Here is a 20,037-nt window from a genome sequence, read left to right on the forward strand (position 1 = left end):
ACTCGTTGGCATCACACTATAAAAATGACATCAGTTCTGGGATAACCTAATGTGGGCATAGTGTAGAAATTCTAAAGACGAGTTAATCTGTAAATGAACTAGTCCTGGAATAAAATATTCTGAAAAATACACTCATTATGAGACCTAGCAAGGATCTCATATATACTTATGCATAATTACAGCTCAGCAAACTATATATCCCTTAAAAAAACTACATACATGTTGTCACTCCCTTGTACTATGTGTTCATTAATATATACTATTTAGTTCTCTGTACAATGCTGTAAAAATTGTCCATCTTGCAATATGTGATTATTGTTCAAGATGATAGGCTGCCCAGTCAGCTGGATGATATTGTATTGCTGAATGCAAACACGAGGAAATCTGTACATGCTGGAATTTCAAACAACACACATAAAAGTTGCTGGAGAACACAGCAGGCGAGGCAGCATCTCTAGGAAGAGGTACAGTCGACGTTTTGGGCCGAGACCCTTCGTCAGGACTAACTGAAAGAAGAGTTAGTAAGAGATTTGAAAGTGGGAGGGGGAGGGGGAGATCCGAAATGATAGGGGAAGACAGGAGGGGGAGGGTTGGAGCCAAGAGCTGGACAATTGATTGGCAAAAGGGATACGAGAGGATCATGGGACAGGAGGCCTAGGGAGAAAGAAAAGGGAGAGGGGGGGAAAAGCCCAGAGAATGGACAAGAGATATAGTGAGAGGGACAGAGGGAGAAAAAGGAGAGAGAGAAACAGAATGTGTGTATATAAACAAATAAATAACAGATGGGGTACGAGGGGAGGTGGGGCATTAGCAGAAGTTTGAGAAGTCAATGTTCATGCCATCAGGTTGGAGGCTACCCAGATGGAATATAAGTTGTTGTTCCTCTAACCTGAGTGTGGCTTCATCTTTACAGTAGAGGAGGCCGTGGATAGACATATCAGAATGGGAATGGGACGTAGAATTAAAACGTGTGACCACTGGGAGATCCTGCTTTCTCTGGCATACAGAGCGTAGGTGTTCAGCGAAACAGTCTCCCAGTCTGCGTCGGGTCTCGCCAATACATAGAAGGCCGCATTGGGAGCACCGGACGCAGTATATCACCCCAGCCGACTCACAGGTGTAGTATCGCCTCACCTGGAAGGACTGTCTGGGGCCCTGAATGGTAGTGAGGGAGGAAGTGTAAGGGCATGTGTAGCACTTGTTCCGCTTACAAGGATAAGTGCCAGGAGGGAGATCGGTAGGGAGGGATGGGGGGGACGAATGGACAAGGGAGTCACGTAGGGAGCGATCCCTGCGGAAAGCAGAGAGAGGCGAGGAGGGAAAGATGTGCTTAGTGGTGGGATCCTGTTGGAGGTGGCGAAAGTTACAGAGAATTATATGTTGGACCCGGAGGCTGGTGGGGTGGAGGTGAGGACAAGGGGAACCCCATTCCTAGTGGGGTGGCGGGAGGATGGGGTGAGAGCAGATGTGTGTGAAATGGGGGAGGTGTGTTTGACAGCAGAGTTGATGGTGGAGGAAGGGAAGCCTCTTTCTTTAAAAAAGGAGGACATCTCCTTTGTCCTGGAATGAAAGACCTCATCCTGAGAACAGATGCGGCGGAGACGGAGGAATTGTGAGAAGGGGATGGCATTTTTGCAAGAGACAGGGTGAGAAGAGGAATAGTCCTGATAGCTGTGAAAGTCAGTAGGCTTATAGTAGACATCGGTAGATAAGCTGTCTCCAGAGATAGAGTCAGAAAGATCTAGAAAGGGGAGGAAGGTGTCAGAAATGGGCCAGGTAAACTTGAGGGCAGGCTGAAAGTTGGAGGCAAAGTTAATGAAGTCAACGAGCTCAGCATGTGTTCAGGAAGCAGGGCCAATGCTGTCGTCGATGTAGCGAAGGAAAAGTGAGGGACAGATACCAGTGGGGGCCCGAAACGTCGACTGTACCTCTTCCTAGAGATGCTGCCTGGCCTGCTGCATTCAACAGCAACTTTGATGTATGTTGCTTGAATTTCCAGCATCTGCAGAATTCCTCGTGTTTACAGACAGATATCAGAATAGGTTTGGAACATAGATTGTTCCACAAAGCCAACAAAAAGGCAGACATAGCTGGGACCCATACGGGTGCCCATGGCTACACCCTTAGTTTGGAGGAAGTGGGAGGAGCCAAAGGAGAAATTATTAAGAGTAAGGACTAATTCCGCTAGACAGAGCAGAGTGGTGGTAGAGGGGAACTGATTAGGTCTGGAATTCAAAAAGAAGCGGAGAGCTTTGAGACCTTCCTGATGGGGGATGGAAGTATATAGGGACTGGACATCCATGGTGAAAATAAAGCGGAGGGGGCCAGGGAACTTAAAATCATCAAAAAGTTTCAGAGCATGAGAAGTGTCACGAACATAGGTAGGAAGGGATTGAACAAGGGGGGATAAAACCGTGTCGAGGTGTGCAGAAATGAGTTCAGTGGGGCAGGAGCAAGCTGAGACAATGGGTCTACCTGGATAGGCAGGTTTGTGGATCTTGGGTAGGAGGTAGAAACGGGAAGTGTGGGGTGTGGGAACTATAAGGCTGGTAGCAGTGGAAGGGAGATCCCCTGAGCGGATAAAGTCAGTGATGGTATTGGAGACAATGGCCTGGTGCTCCTTAGTGGGGTCACGATCGAGGGTTAAATAAGAGGAGGTATCCGTGAGTTGTCGCTGAGCCTCGGCAAGGTAGAGGTCAGTACGCCAGACTACAACAGCACCCCCCTTATCGGCGGGTTTAATAATAAGGTTAGGATTAGTGCGGAGGGAGTGGAGAGCACAGCGTTCGGAAGGAGTGAGGTTGGAATGGGAACAAGGTGCGGTGAAGTCGAGACGGTTGATGTCCTGTCGTCAGTTAGCAATAAAGAGATCCAGAGCAGGCAGAAGACCAGAGCGGGGTGTCCATGAAGAGAAGGAGGGTTGAAGACGGGTGACGGGGTCATCAGTGGGGATGGGAGAGACCTTGCCGAAGAAGTAGGCTTGGAGACGGAGCCGCGTCATGGCAAACGCGGAACTCGCTGAGGTGTGTGCGAAGGGGGACAAAGGTGAGGCCCTTACTGAGGACAGAGCGTTGAAGGTTGGAGGGGATAGTAAAGACCCGGCACGGATGAGAGCTGGGATCAGAGGGAGGAGGGGGAGGGAGGCTGGGAGTGTCAGTAGAGAGGGGAGGGTTGGGGTGAGAGGAAGAAGGAGCCTCCGGGGGCCCAAGAGTAGCTGATGGAATGTGAGGGAGACGGGGTTGCAGAGTGGTGGTGGGGGAAGGGGAGATGGGAGTCACAATAGCAGCACATAAAGACCTGGCCTGGAGTTCAAGGCTGGAATCTTGAGAGCTAGTATCAAAGGAGGGAGAGAGGAGGCTGGGGGAATGGGACATGGAATTTTAATTCCACGTCCCATTCCCATTCTGGTATGTCTATCCACGGCCTCCTCTACTGTCAAGATGAAGCCACACTCAGGATGGAGGAACAACACCTTATATTCCGTCTGGGTAGCCTCCAACCTGATGGCATGAACATTGACTTCTCAAAATGCCACTAATGCCCCACCTCCCCCTCGTTACCCATCCATTATTTATTTATTTATATACACACATTCTTTTATTCTCTCTCTCCTTTTTCCCCCTCTGTCCCTCTCTCTATACCCCTTGTCCATCCTCTGGGCTTCCCCCTCCCCCTTTCTTTTTCCCTAGGCCTCCTGTCCCATGATCCTCTCATATCCCTTTTGCCAATCAACTTGGCTCCATCCCTCCCCCTCCTGTCGTCTCCTATCATTTTGGATCTCCCCCTCCCCTCCCACTTTCAAATCTCTTACTAGCTCTTCTTTCAGTTAGTCCTGGCGAAGGGTCTCGGTCTGAAACGTCGACTGTACCTCTTCCTAGAGATGCTGCCTAGCCTGCTGCGTTCTCCAGCAACTTTTATGTGTTTTGATTATATTGCTGGATGCCAGGAATCGATGATACCCGACAGCTTCATAATTTGCACAAATAACGGCTGTCATTACAGAGATCACTCTCTGTGTGGGGGTGGGCTGCATTTCAAGGTCAATGGTGAGGATCACAGCACAATTTGTTTTGTGTCATTACCTACATTACGTAATACCAGAATCATTTTGTGCAGCGCTGGCGCGACAGAATTGGTGAAACAAGTTAAAGTGTGTCTCATGCGCCGATGGTATACACTACCTGCCAGAGGAACTCAGCGGATCAAGTAGCATCAGTGGGAGGAAAGAAACTGTGGAAGTTCTAGGTCAAAACCCAGTATCAGAGTTTTGATGTTGACTGACTTGCAGAGTGTTAAGTGTAGGTTTGGATGGACGCAGTGGGGGAAGGGAAACCCGCAAGTCACTGAATGATAATCTGAAAGGAATGTTTAAGATTACGTGTCAAAAGAGCTTAAAAAGTAGGAACCCTGGGAAAACAAATGGAGAACGTAAACAGAGATGCAGGATCTGTGAAGCCCAAACGCAGAGTAGCCAGTGCATTTTGCTTCTAGAGTTGGTATTAAACATGCACGGAAAAGGTGCCTCCAGACATTACTTACACCCAATGCCACATTATTAACTTCCTCCTGTACCTAGTATAGTAGCACTGAGTGAATATTTGTGATCTCCTGCTGCTGTAGCCCATCCACTTCAAGGTTTGACGTGTTGTGCGTTCAGAGATGCTCTTCTGCACACCATCATTGTAATGTGTAGTTATTTGAGTTACTGCCGGCTTCCTGTCAGCTTGAATCAGTCTGGCCATTCTCCTCTGACCTTGCTCATTAACAAGGGATTTTCACCCACAGAAATGCCTCTCACTGGATGTTTTTTGTTTGTTTTTCGCACCATTCTCTGTAAACCCTAGATACTGTTGTGGGTGAAAATCCCATGAGGTCCACAGTTTCTGAGCTACTCTGGCCACTGCTCCTGGCACCAACATCATACCACGGTCAAAGTCACTTAGACATCGTTTCTTCCCCATTCTGACGTTTGATCTGAATAATAACTGAACCCTTTGACCATGTCTGCATTCCTTTACACGTTGAGTTTCTGCACGTGATTAGTTGTTTAGATATTTGCTTTAATGAACTGGTGTGCAGGTGTACCTAATAAAATGGCCACTGAGTGCATGTCATCAGATTCAAATTAGTTCAGATTCATTTATTTATTCATCGTATTTCAGAACAGGGCTCACAAGACATGGTAAAGCCATAGATGCACGGCACAGTGGCCTGCCAACTAGCATTCCTGCCTCACAGCTGGGTGGTACTACTGACCTGAACTTGGATGCAGCCTGCTCGGAGTTCGCATGTTCTTTCCATGGGCTTCCTCCATGCGCTCTGTTGCTTCTTATTCAAAGGACATGCTGCCGGGCTAATTGGTTACAATAACCTACTGCAAGGTGCAGGTTAATGGCATAAAAAAAGAACTTAAGAAGAGTTGATAGACATGTGTGTGAGGAAGGAGGTTGTAAGTCTGCAGGGAAATGGTGTTGGTTGGCATCTGTCTGTCTCAAAGGACAATGGGTGATGATGATCATCATCACAAGCCTGGGTGGGAAGTGTGGAGATCCTGAGATGCCCAATAATCAAGATCCGCCTCTCAGCTTCACCAGTGTAGTCCGAAAGAAAGCTTATGAAGCAATACGTTTGGCACCAGCTTGGCTGTAGGAACTGCCAGAAGGATGTTAAATAACACCCAGCCGCCTTAGGGGCTCCACTCCAGATTTGCTGTCTGGGTTTACTTTCGTAGCCTTCGTCTCTCCCGAGGCTGCCCACAAGGCAGTGGGGCTACTTACCCGTAGCTGGGGATCTGGTTCCCGAGCACCAGGGTGTGCCCACACACTGGTGTGCCTGCGTGCTACGTGTGCACGGGCCAGACCTCCTCCCCGTCCTCTGTAGTTCAGCCTGAGTCCGAAAGGAGTTTAGTTTCCATGTGTCTCCTGCGAGGAGGCGCTACATGAGGCTTGCTGTTGGAGAGGCTATGTACTGGCAGGGAGAGACTTCCACATTCAGCTCTCCTTTTCGCGAGACTGCTAGCCAGTGGTGAAAGATGAAAGTGAGAGCGACAAGCACTACCCACTACACCGCCACTCTAGACGCGTCACAACAACCATGCAGGGATATAAGGAGAGATTACAGGGGATGAAAGGAAATGCTCCCTTGGGGAGCTAACATGGACCTCATTGGGACAACTAACCTCTTTCTGTCACCAATGAATTATGTGCCAGCAGAAGACCACGTGTCAAAGCAGTAAATGGCAGCGCCATTTCCCCATGGTTCTTGCCCAGATGAGTTTTATGACCTGCAGCTTAACTTTGTGCTATCTTGGTACAGTCAGTTGAGTCATGTTCAATATATTATCACATCAAATCCAATTCTAATGCTAATTGTCATCAGCTATTAAAGTAATACAGTGAACTTTCCTTCTTTGGTCTAAAATTTCAGCCACTTTAGTTTCAACGTAACTTAGAACACAATCTCACACCTTTAACCACCACCCCGGTATTAACACCAAAATCCGACCCAGATTTTCGAGACTGCCCACCATTAGCTTTACAAACAAAGCCATGGAAATGCTTACAATTATCACCTTTCTATTCCATTGGGAGCAAAAAAGATAAGATTTTTCTTGCGATATTGCAGACGAGGTAACATCACAGCAGTTAGCAGAAGAAAATGTTGATAATTGCATCTCCGTGGACGGATGAATGAAAATATATGGAAAGCTTCTGGGACAAAAGCAGAATATTAAAAATCTGTCATAATCGTACAATTAAATTCATTGCTTAATCATTTCTTATAACCTTGCAGGATCTGTGACTCAGCGAGGCAGCATACAAGTCATCGAGACATTCCATCAAGCAGCCGAGCTTGTGAACGCTGCCTACAAAACATCCAGAGGCAGGTATGACTAAAAGTCACTTAAGAAAGGAACACATCAGAGCCATTTTCAAGTTAGAAACATTGGGCCAAGATATGTTGTATAGGTTTGAAACAGATTAAGCAATATTGAGATAAATGTGGATGCACATGGAAGCTGATTTCAATTGTAGAAGAAACAGAAAAATGAGAAGATTTGATTCAAAATCCTGAGAAAGAGAAGTCTAACATTCAGAACATGAGGAATAATAAGGATAGCAACCAATGTGCTGGATCTTAAAGAACCAAGCAGAAAATTCAAGGAACACCAATAGCACTATTGTTTATAAAATTAAGAAAAAAATCAGAGACCTTAAAGATTTGCAGAAAATGCATTCACCTGTTGAAGTGTTTAAGACAGCATGAAAATAAATTATTATTCAAATATTCCAGACACTAGCATTCATTAGGTCTGCCCTAACTGTAAATTTCTTTCTTTGCAGACCACATGGCTGAAGCTGTCTGGATCAACCAAACCATCTACTCATTATATGGTCCAATAGTAGTCAGTGAGGGATATGAAAATGGAATATAAGAAATACAGCAATAGCAGACAGGCAGTACTTAGAAAAGTTCTGATTAAAACATGAAATGTAATTATCATTCACACCAACCCATAACTCACTGTGGCTAATTCCTTGTCCGTGATGTTTGGAATGTGAGAGTGAATAAGTATAAAGAGTTAGGTAAGAAGTTAACACACAGGACCTCACTGCCATGGCAAGGACAACTTGTCCTTACTGTATGAAAATACTGTCAGGCCAATAGGAAAGGTGTACCAGTGTAGTGTCTAATTATAGCGAATTTGAGCCGAAGCAAAACTATATCTCATCCATAGTGTGGGCTTCGACAGGTGCTGAAGCTGGAAAACTTTAAGCAGACAGAACAAGGGCAATAAATCTCCCAGCAACAGGTATGGAAGGCAAACTGGAACATTAAATAAAGGGAAAACTCCGAACAAGAGAGAAAGAGAATGAATGTAGGCATTGGCAGACGCGGCCAGGTCTCCAAAGGTTTATGTAATGCAACCCTTTTTTTGCACTGCGGACCGGTTTAATATTGACAATATTCTTGCGGACCGGCCGACCCTGGGGGCAGGGGGTAGGGTTGACAACGGACAAGAGTAGCAGTCAAATGCATTGAGCTTACCCCAAGAAAGACTACAATGACCATGAAGCCTTGCGTGGGCACCAGTGCGGATGCGTGACATGCGCATGCGTGTACCTGCCAATTTCTTTCTGCAAATTGTTTTTGGCGATTCTGTTCGGGGGGGGCACGTTAATCACAACCAGAATATGGGTGATAAGTGGCTAATACACTCAATTTCGTTTCTAAAAGGGTTTATCTAACGAATTTAATATTAAACACACATCGCGTATTTTCCTCGCATGAATATAGTGATAAGTCAATTATCAGGGGAGGACAGGGGAGCTTGAAGTAGGTGTTGAACGAACTTCCAGTAGAAGTGGTAGAGGCAGGTTCAATATTATCACTTAAAGAAAAATTGGATGGGTACATGGACAGGAAAGGAATGGAGGGTTATGGGCTGAGTGCAGGTCAGTGGGACTAGGTGAGAGTAAGCATTCGGCACGGACTAGAAGGGCAGAGATCGCCTGTTTCCGTGTTGTAATTGTTATATAAGCAAGTCAATAGCATCATAATATTTTAAGTAACATTTGGTTATTAAACACAGCACATATTTTCCCCATATGTACATATAAAATCATTGCAACACACCAATATCGCTGAATCAGTGGGAGCCCTGGGCTTGTTTTCCTGCAACAAGACGGTCCTATCGAGGGGTGTTGGGAGACAGCGATACTGAAGGGGGTTCCTTATTTCCAGTCTATTCCGCAATTTTGTTTTCGTTGCATTCATTGCAGAAAACTCCGCTTCGCAGAAAAATATTGGAAACGAAAGCAACATTTTCAGTGCTTTCGTGGCTATCTCAGGATATTTAGCCCTGGCTTTGATCCAGAATGCCGGCAGAGCTGTTATGTCAAACATACTTTTCAGCCCGCCGTCATTTGCAAGCTCGAGGAGTTGATCTTCTCACCCGCGCTGACATGGATGACGCGCTGTTAATGACCTCACGTGCGTTCAAGTTCAACGGTGGGCATGATAGGGAATGAGGAAAGGTGCAGCTGACTCATATCGCCAAATCAAATTGTTTCTTCGCGGCCCAGTAGCTCATGCTTTGTGGCCCGGTGGTTGGGGACCGCTAATGTAATGCACCCACTTCGAAAATGAACCTCTGAGCTTTGAATACCAGTTATTAGGGTGATATAGTGTGCAAAGTAAAATGCATTTTAGAGAAGGGAAATAACAAAACAATTTAATCTATAACAGAAAGAAAGAGATTTTCTTCTGAAATAACTGAAAGGCAGGACTGCTGAGAACAGCAATGTTTTCAAGGAGTTCAATTCATTAATAATCTTGCAGATCTCTGGATTACTCCCAGTGTCATGTGCAAGCAATGTCAGAAATAGAATATTCGGCTAGGTAAACTTGTGGCTGAGGAGCTGGTACAAGAGCCAGGGATTCAAGTTCTTGGACCATTGGGATCTCTTCTAGGATAGAGATGATAGAGGGATGGTTTCCATTTGAGCTAGAGAGAGACCAATATCCTTGCAGGGATGATTGTTAGTGCTACATGGGAGGATTTAGATCACATTGACAGTGAGGAGGGGGCCGAAATCTAAGCAGGAGCAAGTTATCAGATAATGCAGTAGCCTGCGAGAGCAGGATTAATAATTAGGATCTCCAGGAACACTGTAAAGACAAGAAACTGAATTGAACACTGATAAAGGAAACACAGTTAAACTGCAATTATTTCAATGCATGAGGATTAACAGGTAAAGTGGATGTACTGAGAGCATGGATTGTCTCTGGGGACTGGCATGTGATTGTTACAACAGAAACATGGCTGCGAGAAGGACTGGCAGCTCAATGTTCCAGGATAGAGATGCTACAGGTGTGACAGAAGTACAGATAAGCAAGAAGGGATGCCTTTTAGATAAGGGGGAATGCAATGGCTGTGCTTTAGACTCAACAACCTTGCAGGATTGTTCAATAAAGTTATATGGATAGGACTTACAAACAAGAAAGGGACTGCCACTCTAGTGGGGCAAAATTTTAAGACCCCCCCCACCCCCATATTCAATGGGAACTTGAGGAACAGGTGTTTTGAGATATCACTGACAGTTTTAAGTTTCCTGTGTCAATATATAGAGGGACCCACTCAAGAGAATGCAGTTCTTGGTCTTGCTTTTGGGAAATGAGGCAGGGCAAGTAACAGGGGTGGCAGTCAAGGAACACTTTGGTACTAGCAAACATAATTCCATTTGTTATAAGATAGTGATGAAAAAGGTTAGGACCAGTCCACAGTTAAAGGTCCTAAACAGGAGCAGGGCTAATTTTGATGGAATTAGGCAGAATCTAGCAGAGGTTGATTGGGAGGTCCTGTTTGAAGGAAAAGGAATGAATGGCAAGTGGGAGGTTTTTAAGAGTGGGATATCAAGAGTCCAGAGAGAGCATGTTCTTATTAGGGTGAATGGTAAACCTGTAGGATGTAAAACAGTTCCACAAAATTGTGGCCTCCATTTCCTAGCACATGGCAGGAACAAAGACAATTGATCTGTCTGCTTCCACTGTTCTTGACCCATTCAAGTTCAATGTTTTAAATCCGCCATGACCAGCACTATTAGGGTGAATGGTAAACCTGGCAAGTTTAGCCAGCTCGGGGTGACAAGAGCTATTGAGGCTCTGGTTGAGAAAAGGGATGAAGCATAAATTGGGTTTAGGAGGTCAGGGACAAGTGAATCTCTTAATGGCTATAAAAAGTTGAGGAATACACTTAAGAGGGAAATCAGATGGGTGAAGAGAAGGTGTGAGCTGGATCTGGAGGCTAGGTTAGGGAAAATCCCATCGGTTCTATAGATGTATTGAGAGCAAATGAGTGGCTAAAGAGAAAGTAGGTCTGCTTAGAGATCAGCAAGGCTGCCCATGACACAAGCCACAGGAGACGGGTGGGATTTTTAAGATATATTTCTCCTCAGTGTTTCATCATCATCATCATCATCATCAGCTGCCGTGCCCAGTTTGAGCTTTGACTGCCATGGCCCACACATACCTGTTTTGGGTCAAGTGGATCAATTCATTGGTATTCATTTCCAGTTCTCTGGCTGCTGTCTCCATCATCATTTGTCTTTGTCTTCCTCTTGCTTTCTTCCCTTCAATCTTCCCCATAATTACCATGCATTCTAACTCCTCTTCCTCAGTGTTTACTGAGGAGAAAATCATGGTTGTTCAAGAGATAAGGGTATCAAGTGGAGATATTTTGTCGAACACTCATATTACTGGTAGGAGGTATTTACACCTTACAGCACATTATGGTAGATAAATCTCCAGTGCCTAACCACGTGCATCCTCAAATTTTCTAAAGGAGAAATTGCAGAGGTTCTTGTGGAGATAATTACTTTATCATTTGCCACTAGCAAAGTTCCCGAAGACTGGAAGGTGTCTAACATCATTCCTTTGTTTCGGAAGGATAGCCAGTCAGACTCACGTCCCCGATGGGGAAGTGACTGGAGGGAATTCTGTGGGACACGATCTACCAGCATTTGGATAGATAGAATCTGATTAGGAGGTCAGCGGGGCTTTGGATGTGGAAAGTCATGTTTCAAAATTTTTTTAGAGTTCTTTAAGGAGGTGGCCAAAAGAGTGATGAGGGTAGGGCAGTAGATGTTGTCTATTTGGGTTTCAGCAAAAACCTCTCAGGCCAGCCAGCCATGCAGGACCTTGTTGAATCTAAGGTCCCATGGAATCCAGGGAGAGCTATTTAGGTGGATTCAAAGGTTCAGAGGAGGAAGCAGAGGATGATGGTTGAAGGCTGTTTCTCCAAATGAAGACCTGGGAGCCTTGTTATTTGTTATTTATATAAATGTTTTGGATCTGAATGCAAGGCTTGATGAACAGGTTTGCAGATGACACAAGATTAGGAGGTGATTTGATAGTGAAGGAAGTTATTATAGATGTCAGTGGAATCTTGATCAGTTACAGAAACGGACCAAGGACTGGCAAATGGATTTCAATACTGGTAAGTGTGGGTGATACATTTTGGAAAGTCAAACTATAGTTGGACTTATACTATGAATGCTACAGCATTAGGGAGTGTGATAGAACAGAGAAACCTGGGAGTACCAGGATTAGAAGGCCTGAGTTAAAGGGAGAGGTTGGCCATGTTAGGTCTTTATTTCTTGAAACATACGAGAATGAAGAGCAACCTTATAGAAGATGTTTTACATTACGAGAGATATAGATAAGGTGGATGGTAACCATCTCTTCTCCAGAGTAGGGAAGTCCAAAACTAGAGGACATAGTGAGAGTAGAAATATTTAAAAGGACCTGACAGGCAACCTTTCTTATCCAGAGGGTGGTGAGTGAACGAAATAAGCTGCCAGAGGAAGTGGATGAGACAGGTACAAAGGTATCTTTTTAAAAGTACTTTGGTAGGTACATGGAAGGGAAATGTCTGGAGCAGGGTTTTTCAACTGGGATTCCATGAGAGGCCGCCAGGGGTTCCGTGAGAGATTGTGATTGAAAAAAAAATAGGCATTATCTTTTGAACTTAGTGCAACGCACAATACTAGCGCTCACACTTGTGGGAAGCGACGGAGCAGTCCCATTAGCAATCGCGTTAGACGTCTCTCAGCTCAGTAGGACCCTGTTTGTTTGCTTAGATCCATTCTCAGTTTTTAAATGCGAGATAGGGGAGGCCGTTGATAATTGGTGAGCACTGAATTGCATGGAGGGGATGATGGTAGGCTGATAATTAGTGAGCACTGTATTGCACGGAGGAAAGGACAGCAGGCTGATAATTAGTGAGTGGCTCTCCACTTGGCCTTTGATCATGTGTACAATAGTGAAACCTACGTCAGGCTGCTGTTTATGGATTGCAGCTCAGCATTCAACACCATTATACCCTCAGTACTAATCAACAAGCTCTGAAACCAGGCCCTCTGTACCTCCCTCTACATTTGGATTCTTGACTTCCTCACTGGGAGACCACAGTCAGTGTGGATCGGCAAAGACATCTCCTTGCTGACATTCAATACTGGCGCACCTCAAGGATGTGTGCTTACCCCACTGCACCACTCTCTCACAGCTCAAGTGCTATTTATAAGTTTGCTGATGACGCAACTATTGCTGGCAGAATTTCAGATGGTGACAAGGAGGTGTACAAGAGCGAGACAGATCAGCTGGTTGAGTGGTGTGACATCAAAAACCTTGCACTCAATGTCACTAAGACCAAGGAACTGATCGTGTGCCTCAGGAAGGGGAAGTTGAGGGAACACACATCAGTCCTTATCGATGGATTGGCAATGGAAAGGGTGGAAGGCAAGTAAGACGACTGAAACATTACTTGTAACAATTTTTCTGAAGTAAATTAAGGTCAACTATCACCGAAAACAACGCAGAAGCAAGCGGAGGCGAAGCTGATTCGGAGGATGAGCTGTACTGGTGTATCGCAAAGCCGAAACACAGCACGTTCAAGACGCGGTCGCAGACAGAGTTAGTATCGCCGTCACTGTTGGAGTGAACAATTTGTGAGAGGAAGAGTTTCGATGCCCATCCATTTAACCGGGGTACAATGTTGGATCACTCCAAGTTCCGAGCTGATTTTGTGAGGTTGAGAACGGATTCGGGATGTGTGATCAAAGTGTGCCGTTGCACCGGGGCCCAGGTCCAAGAGTGAGGCACTAACTCAGTGCTTAAACAATTTAAATGCTAGACTGGAAAGCCCGGGTGTGGAGGCAAAGTTTGGGCTGATTCTGCTCGCTTTCTCATGATGTTCATTCCTTTCTCTGGTGGCTGTCGTTTTTGCGAGTTTCGCGGCATTTCTGATATGATAAACTTGATGATCAAGGCTTGGGCCTACTACTCTACCTGCTCCGGGGAATAGATCTAAGGACTCATTCTGGGTCGGGATGTTGTCGTTCGCATCTATTGTTTGTGTGATTTGTGTTTTCTCCCTCTTTCTCTGCGTAGTGGCTATGGTCTTTTTTTAAATTGGGTTCTTCAGGTTTCTTGCTTTTGTGGCTGCCTGTAAGCAAAAAAATCTCAAGGTTTTATAATTTATAATTCTTTGATAATAAATGCAATTTGATTTGAATTCCTCTGTTGATAACAATTAGAACCAATACAGAGTTTTATAGTACTGTAGTAGAATTGGTAATGTTCTAGTTTGTTCTGTATATCATTTAAATACACAATTTGGTACTCAGTTAAATAGTAGTTTGTCTTTTTTTTAATACCTTTTTTTTAACTAGTTCCATGAAACTTCAGCTTATTGGGGCAGTCACTTAATTGGGCCAGAATGTACTGGTCCCAATTTATCGGCACCCACTGTGAATACATGTCTTATTGTAATTTTTAAAAATGTTTTTAAAATTGTGTATTACAATGTACTTCTGCCACATATCAACAGATTTCAAGACATATGCCAGTGATATTAAACCTGATTCTTATTCTTATTCTGATTCTGATTCTGATCCTGTGGCCAAACCTAAAGTGCTTTGCAGGATCTGACATGAACTATGTGATAGATATTGCTAATGCCCCCTGACTGGATGAACTCTGAACAATTGCTAATAGGAACACATGGCAAAAGGCTGATGTTGGCCTCCTTAAAAATACCACATAAACAGTCAGCACTAAAGGTGGAAGTCATCAATCGAAGGTCCTGGCAGATCAGTGCATCATGGGAGTCAGAAGATCTATGGTTGTGTGCCCAGATAGCTGAGATCTTTGGGCACAGAGCTCAGAAAAAGCGACGCAATGGACTTAGAACACCGTAAACCAGCGAGTTGTTTGTTATGTCTCCCTCTTGCTGTGAAACGGAGACACCCCTTTCTTCCTTATTACGGAGAGAGAGAGAGAGAGAGAGAGAGCCTGTGGTATGTTGAATACTAGGTGAACTATGTCTTTGGGGTACTGCAAGTCTGTGTCTTTGCTGTTGCTTTGCTGCACACTTGAGTGCTTGGTGGGGGGGTTGCTGATGCTTTTTTTTTAACCGGTGAGGGCAGGGGGGAATCATTGCTTACTGCCACTTACATGTGGGAAGGGGGAGCTGGTGGGGGGGAGGGCTTTGGGGTTCTAACATTTAACTGTCATTCATTCTTTGGAGGCACTCCTGTTTTGGTGAATGGTTGCAAAGAAAAAGCATTTCAGGATGTATATTGTATACATTTCCCTGACATTAAATGTACATTTGAAACCTTTGAAACTTTTGAAATGTTACATGAATATCTTCTGACATTTTAAGGGACCACATGTAGCAAACCAAACAACTTGCCTTCTTAAGCCACACAAAGGCAATTAAGCAAGATGTGGAATTTTCTAAGTTTTATAGCAGGAGTTCCATTAAGATTTATCAGTTTTGACTTACCATAATGCCTCAAGATGGTTCCTCAAAGGCAGGGAATTAGCCACAAAAAATAAACAAGGAATAATGCTCAAAAAGAATTTTCATCCCTTTTATCTTTAAGTGCAACAACTGTGTCACACTGGAGTTAGGACATCTGCAAATTCCCAAGATGTGAGCTCTGGAGAGTGTTACTATTTTCTTCTTTTCCACTAACTCAGTAGAGACCCAATATCTGTGTCCTCTTCCAGGCCATTAACCTTGGGGCCCAAGTAGCATTTCATCAGCTACTCTGAGTAGACCGTGTCATCCACAGACATTTTATTCCAACCTCAGTCATTGGAAGAAGTTATAAGGCTGTCAGAGAAACAAATACTCAAGGCTGCCCTCAAAAATTCCTTGAAGGAATGTTACCTCCTTGTTGACTCTGAAATATTTCTGGCCCACAGTCACTCAAAATAAAGAAGGAAGTTCCGTGATGGTACTGTATTGAGAAACTTAAGCTCATGTGTGAAGAACACGTAGAGTTCCTGTGAAAGTCGAGGAAGGAGCGGCCCACTTTATAAGCTGCTACTTTCTGCCCCACCTGTGCAGGTTTTGAAAGAGTCTGCAGCTCCCACATTGGCCTCGTTGATGGAGGCTAATTTGGGAGAATCACTAAAACTAAAAACGTATCCTTTGATGAGTATATTTTCATGTAATTATACATCTTATTTGCCTGCATTCTACTGCTTCCACTGTGAAAATTTTAGTTTGCTAAAGTTAAAGCATCTGCTACTGTTTTTCCCAGGGGTAAAACAGCTGCACACAAAGACTCCATTCTTGCAAATGACCTGCTCAGTTTTTTCAAACTTCCTGTGGCTGAGACGCGGAATGCAGTGAGAGCAGCTGAGCTGATGGAAACAACCATTGAACTTATTCGGCAGATGGTTTACACCCAGGAGAAAATGTTCAGGAATGCATCAGGTAAACAAAAGATAGTTCTATTGACATCTCGTATGTAGTGTGAAGATGCCTTGTGATACTTTACAAAACAGATACAAATTTCTTGTTGGACAAGCTATGGATGAACAATCAAACTATCAATGAATTGTCTGGATGTTAAAAACTTAAGGAAAAATTATAATTAATTCTAGATTGACATTGATTGTAAATGAATCTTGGGGATGTTCACATCAAGTGTGTCTATTCTGTGCAGACATCAGAAATAAGTAACTTCAATTTATTTCAATTCAGTTCAAGTTTAATTGTCCTTCAACCATACATGAATACTCATGAATTCAGCAAAATGAAATACCATTCCTCCGGGGTTGGGGTGCACGGTACCAACAGTCACATACAGCACAAAGCACACAGAAGATAGCAAGCACAAATACGATGACAATCACACTATAAAACCGTATCATCAATTCACAGTTGACCACAATAAAGCTCATATCCTCCAGCCTGGATGCCATGCTATATTGTCCCCCGATGCCCACCCACCCTGCACCCACCCCCCCAGGCGACACTGTGGCTTGAGACCCAGTCCTTGTACATACAAGCCAACAAGCCGATTCAGAATATCAGTAAAATTACAACCATACAAAATGTATATGGCCAGACCCTCCCAGCCCATCAAAAACTACAGACCCTTTCGTCCTTTGAAATCTTCAGTCTACCACAAAAGAGCTTGTCTCCAGCTGAGCAGACACCGTGGGGCAGCCCTGACTCCAGCCTGAATGCTGTGCAATGCCATCCCTGGCGGAGAACACCAGCTCGTAGACCTCTCTCCTGGCGCCTGTAAGACAGGTGACCCTCGGCTTGAGGCCCTGAGACCTTTGAGTGCCACAATAGAACTTGTCTTCTGCCAAGTGACCACTGGGGGGGCGGAGGGGCACACAGACTCTGTTCTGGATATCGCACATCTCTGCCCCAGTGGAGCGCACTAGCTTCAACGCCTCTCTCCCGGTGGCTGCAAATAGGCGACACCATGGCTTGAGGCCTAGTCGTCACTACAACTGAGGCCATGCAGCTCCCCCACCATCCGCCCTGCTCTCAGCCAATAAATCAGTGAATCGAACTTGCAGCATCCCAGATTAACAATGTCCAAACAGGCCGTGCAATCACAAGAAAAGCAACCATGACAACCACTCACTATTAGACTGTAAGCCTCCATTGACTCAGGCAGCAGCACATTGCGCAGCTCCTTCATTAATCTCCACCAGCAACTCGCTGATGGCGCAGTGCTTCAAGTTCTTAATGTGTAGCAGGATCTTGGGATTTAAAAAATAAGTTTAAATAACGACCAAACCCAAGGGCCGAGTCTCCGCAGTAGGAACTGTAACTGATCAGGCCCAAAGCTGCATCCGGGTGCTAGAAAAGCAAGTTCAAAGCCTGGCTGACTATATCGATGATCTTGAGAACAGAACAGAAGTAGGAGAAAGAATATATGAATCATCAGTCTACCTGAAGGTACAGAAGGCAGCCAACCGGTGAAGTTTTTTGAGGGCTGGCTGTTTAATTTCCTTGATTTGGAAACCAAGGCTGGACGGATTAAAATGGAAAGAGCTCACCGTACGCACGCGCCAAAACCAGGCCCAGGCCAAGGCCCTCAACCTGTCCTCGTGCAGTTCTATAATTTCGGTGATAAGCAAAGAGTGACGGAGGCTTCGAGGTGCCGTGGGACTGATGCCCAGACTTCAATATACAAGGGATCCAGGCTTATATTTTTCAACACACACCAAAGTTGCTGGTGAACGCAGCAGGCCAAGCAGCATCTATAGGAAGAGGCGCAGTCGACGTATCAGGCCGAGACCCTTCGTCAGTCCTGACGAAGGGTCTCGGCCTGATACGTCGACTGCGCCTCTTCCTATAGATGCTGCTTGGCCTGCTGCGTTCACCAGCAACTTTGATGTGTGTTGCTTGAATTTCCAGCATCTGCAGAATTCCTGTGGTTTATATTTTTCAAGATCTTTTGGCAACCGTTATTCGGAAGCACAAGGAATTCAATCAGTTAAAGAAATGGCTCAGAGAATCCGGAATCCAGTATTTTATGCTACACCCAGCGCTGCTGAAAATCACCTACAACGGGACCACCAAGATATTTGATTCTCCTGGCAAAGTTAAAACTTTTGTGGACATGTTGGGCTAAAGAATGTATGTAGTATATTGTGTAGCCCTGGTTATGGATGCTAACATGCTCGATGGGTTTCATTACTCAACGGCAAGATATCTTATAGGATGGGTAACGTGGTTGTTTTGATTAATGCAGTTTCATTATTTGTTTAGATTAGCGGTGCTGCTGCAGCCTGAAGGAGCTTAAACATGACGATAACAAATCAGTGGATTGATAAATTATACCCTGTTTTCATTTTTGACTATGTTAAATACCATATTGGCAGTGGGGCAGAATATGGGGTACTAGAAGGTTCAGATATCCCCCTTAAGTGTGGGGCAAGTCCTCTTGTTCAGCGCTGTTGGTGCTTTGTGTTTTTTTGTGGGGTTTTTTTATTTACTTATTGCTGCTCAGTTGATCTTAAGTCGAGTTTCTTCTCCTCCGGAGTCACATGATTGTTATAAAGGGTTATGACCAGTAATATATTAAAATTGTGCACTTGGAACATTAAGGGGAGTCATTCACCAATCAAGAGAAAGAAAATCCTACTAAACCTGAAAAAGGAAAGGGTGGATATAGCCTTATTGCAGGGGACACATTTAAATGATAAAGAACATCTAAAACTGCAACGGAGTGGATTTGATCAAGTCTATTTTTCATCTTTTAATACCAGGAGTAGGGGGGTGGCCATTTTAATTAGGAAGAACTTACCTTTTAAGTTATTAGACTGCATTAAGGGTAAGTATGGGAGATTTGTGATTGTTAAGGCTTCAATATATGGAGAGAAATATGGTATTCCCAATGTTTACTGCCTTCCAGCTCATCCGCTCAAATTCCTAACAGATGCTTTTTCCAAACTTACAAGCTTTTCGATACAAAACATTATTGTAGGTGGGGATTTTAATTGTCTCAGGGACCCATTGATGGACAGAGTGTCTAGTGGTTCCCCATTGCTCTCCTCACAATCCAATCAAATCATGGGCTTATGTGGAGAACTAGGACTTGTGGACGTCTGGAGATTGTTATATCCCTCAGACAAAGACTTCACATTTTTTCTAATCCACACGTTACACCAGAATAGACTTTTTTTAAAACCCATAACGCTCCTAGATTTAGTTGTATCCAGCACAATTGGAAATATCGCTATTTCTGACCATGCAGCAGTATATTTAAATATTAAGCCCAAAGATAATTCAGTACGATCTAGACATTGGAGGCTGAATCCTTTTATTCTCAAAGATAATAAATCTATAGACTACTTTACTTCCGAATTCAAAACTTTCCTATCTATTAATTCCAAATCAGCTAGTAGTCTGTCGATGCTCTAGGAAACCGCTAAGGCCTATGCAAGGGGATTAATGTGCTGTACACTAAACTCTTTACTTACACAAGCAGCCAAAAGAAAATTGACATTTGCTAAACAACGATTGTTTGAACATGGTGAGAAACCACGTAGGTATTTGGCTTATTTAGCTGGAAAGCAAAATGCCTCTCAGACTACTGTTTCAATTAGGGATGGGACAGGAGCCCTCACTAGTAATTCTAAACTAAAGGTGTCACCATGGGCACCCGTATGGGTCCCAGCTATGCCTGCCTTTTTGTTGGCTTTGTGGAA

At 44.4% G+C, this 20,037-nt stretch overlaps 1 protein-coding gene across 1 annotated transcript in view; it reads left to right on the forward strand.

The window, feature by feature from the left end:
- Positions 1-20,037, forward strand: part of LOC134353468 (eosinophil peroxidase-like) — a 90,163-nt gene that overhangs the window by 38,760 nt on the left and 31,366 nt on the right. The window contains exons 2-4 of the mRNA XM_063061473.1: positions 6,793-6,886; positions 13,345-13,473; positions 16,116-16,291. Coding sequence (XP_062917543.1) covers positions 6,793-6,886; positions 13,345-13,473; positions 16,116-16,291 — 399 coding nt within the window. The remainder of the gene's footprint in view (positions 1-6,792; positions 6,887-13,344; positions 13,474-16,115; positions 16,292-20,037) is intronic.

This window comes from Mobula hypostoma, chromosome 11, assembly GCF_963921235.1.
Source record: "Mobula hypostoma chromosome 11, sMobHyp1.1, whole genome shotgun sequence".
Taxonomy (NCBI): Eukaryota; Metazoa; Chordata; class Chondrichthyes; order Myliobatiformes; family Myliobatidae; genus Mobula; species Mobula hypostoma.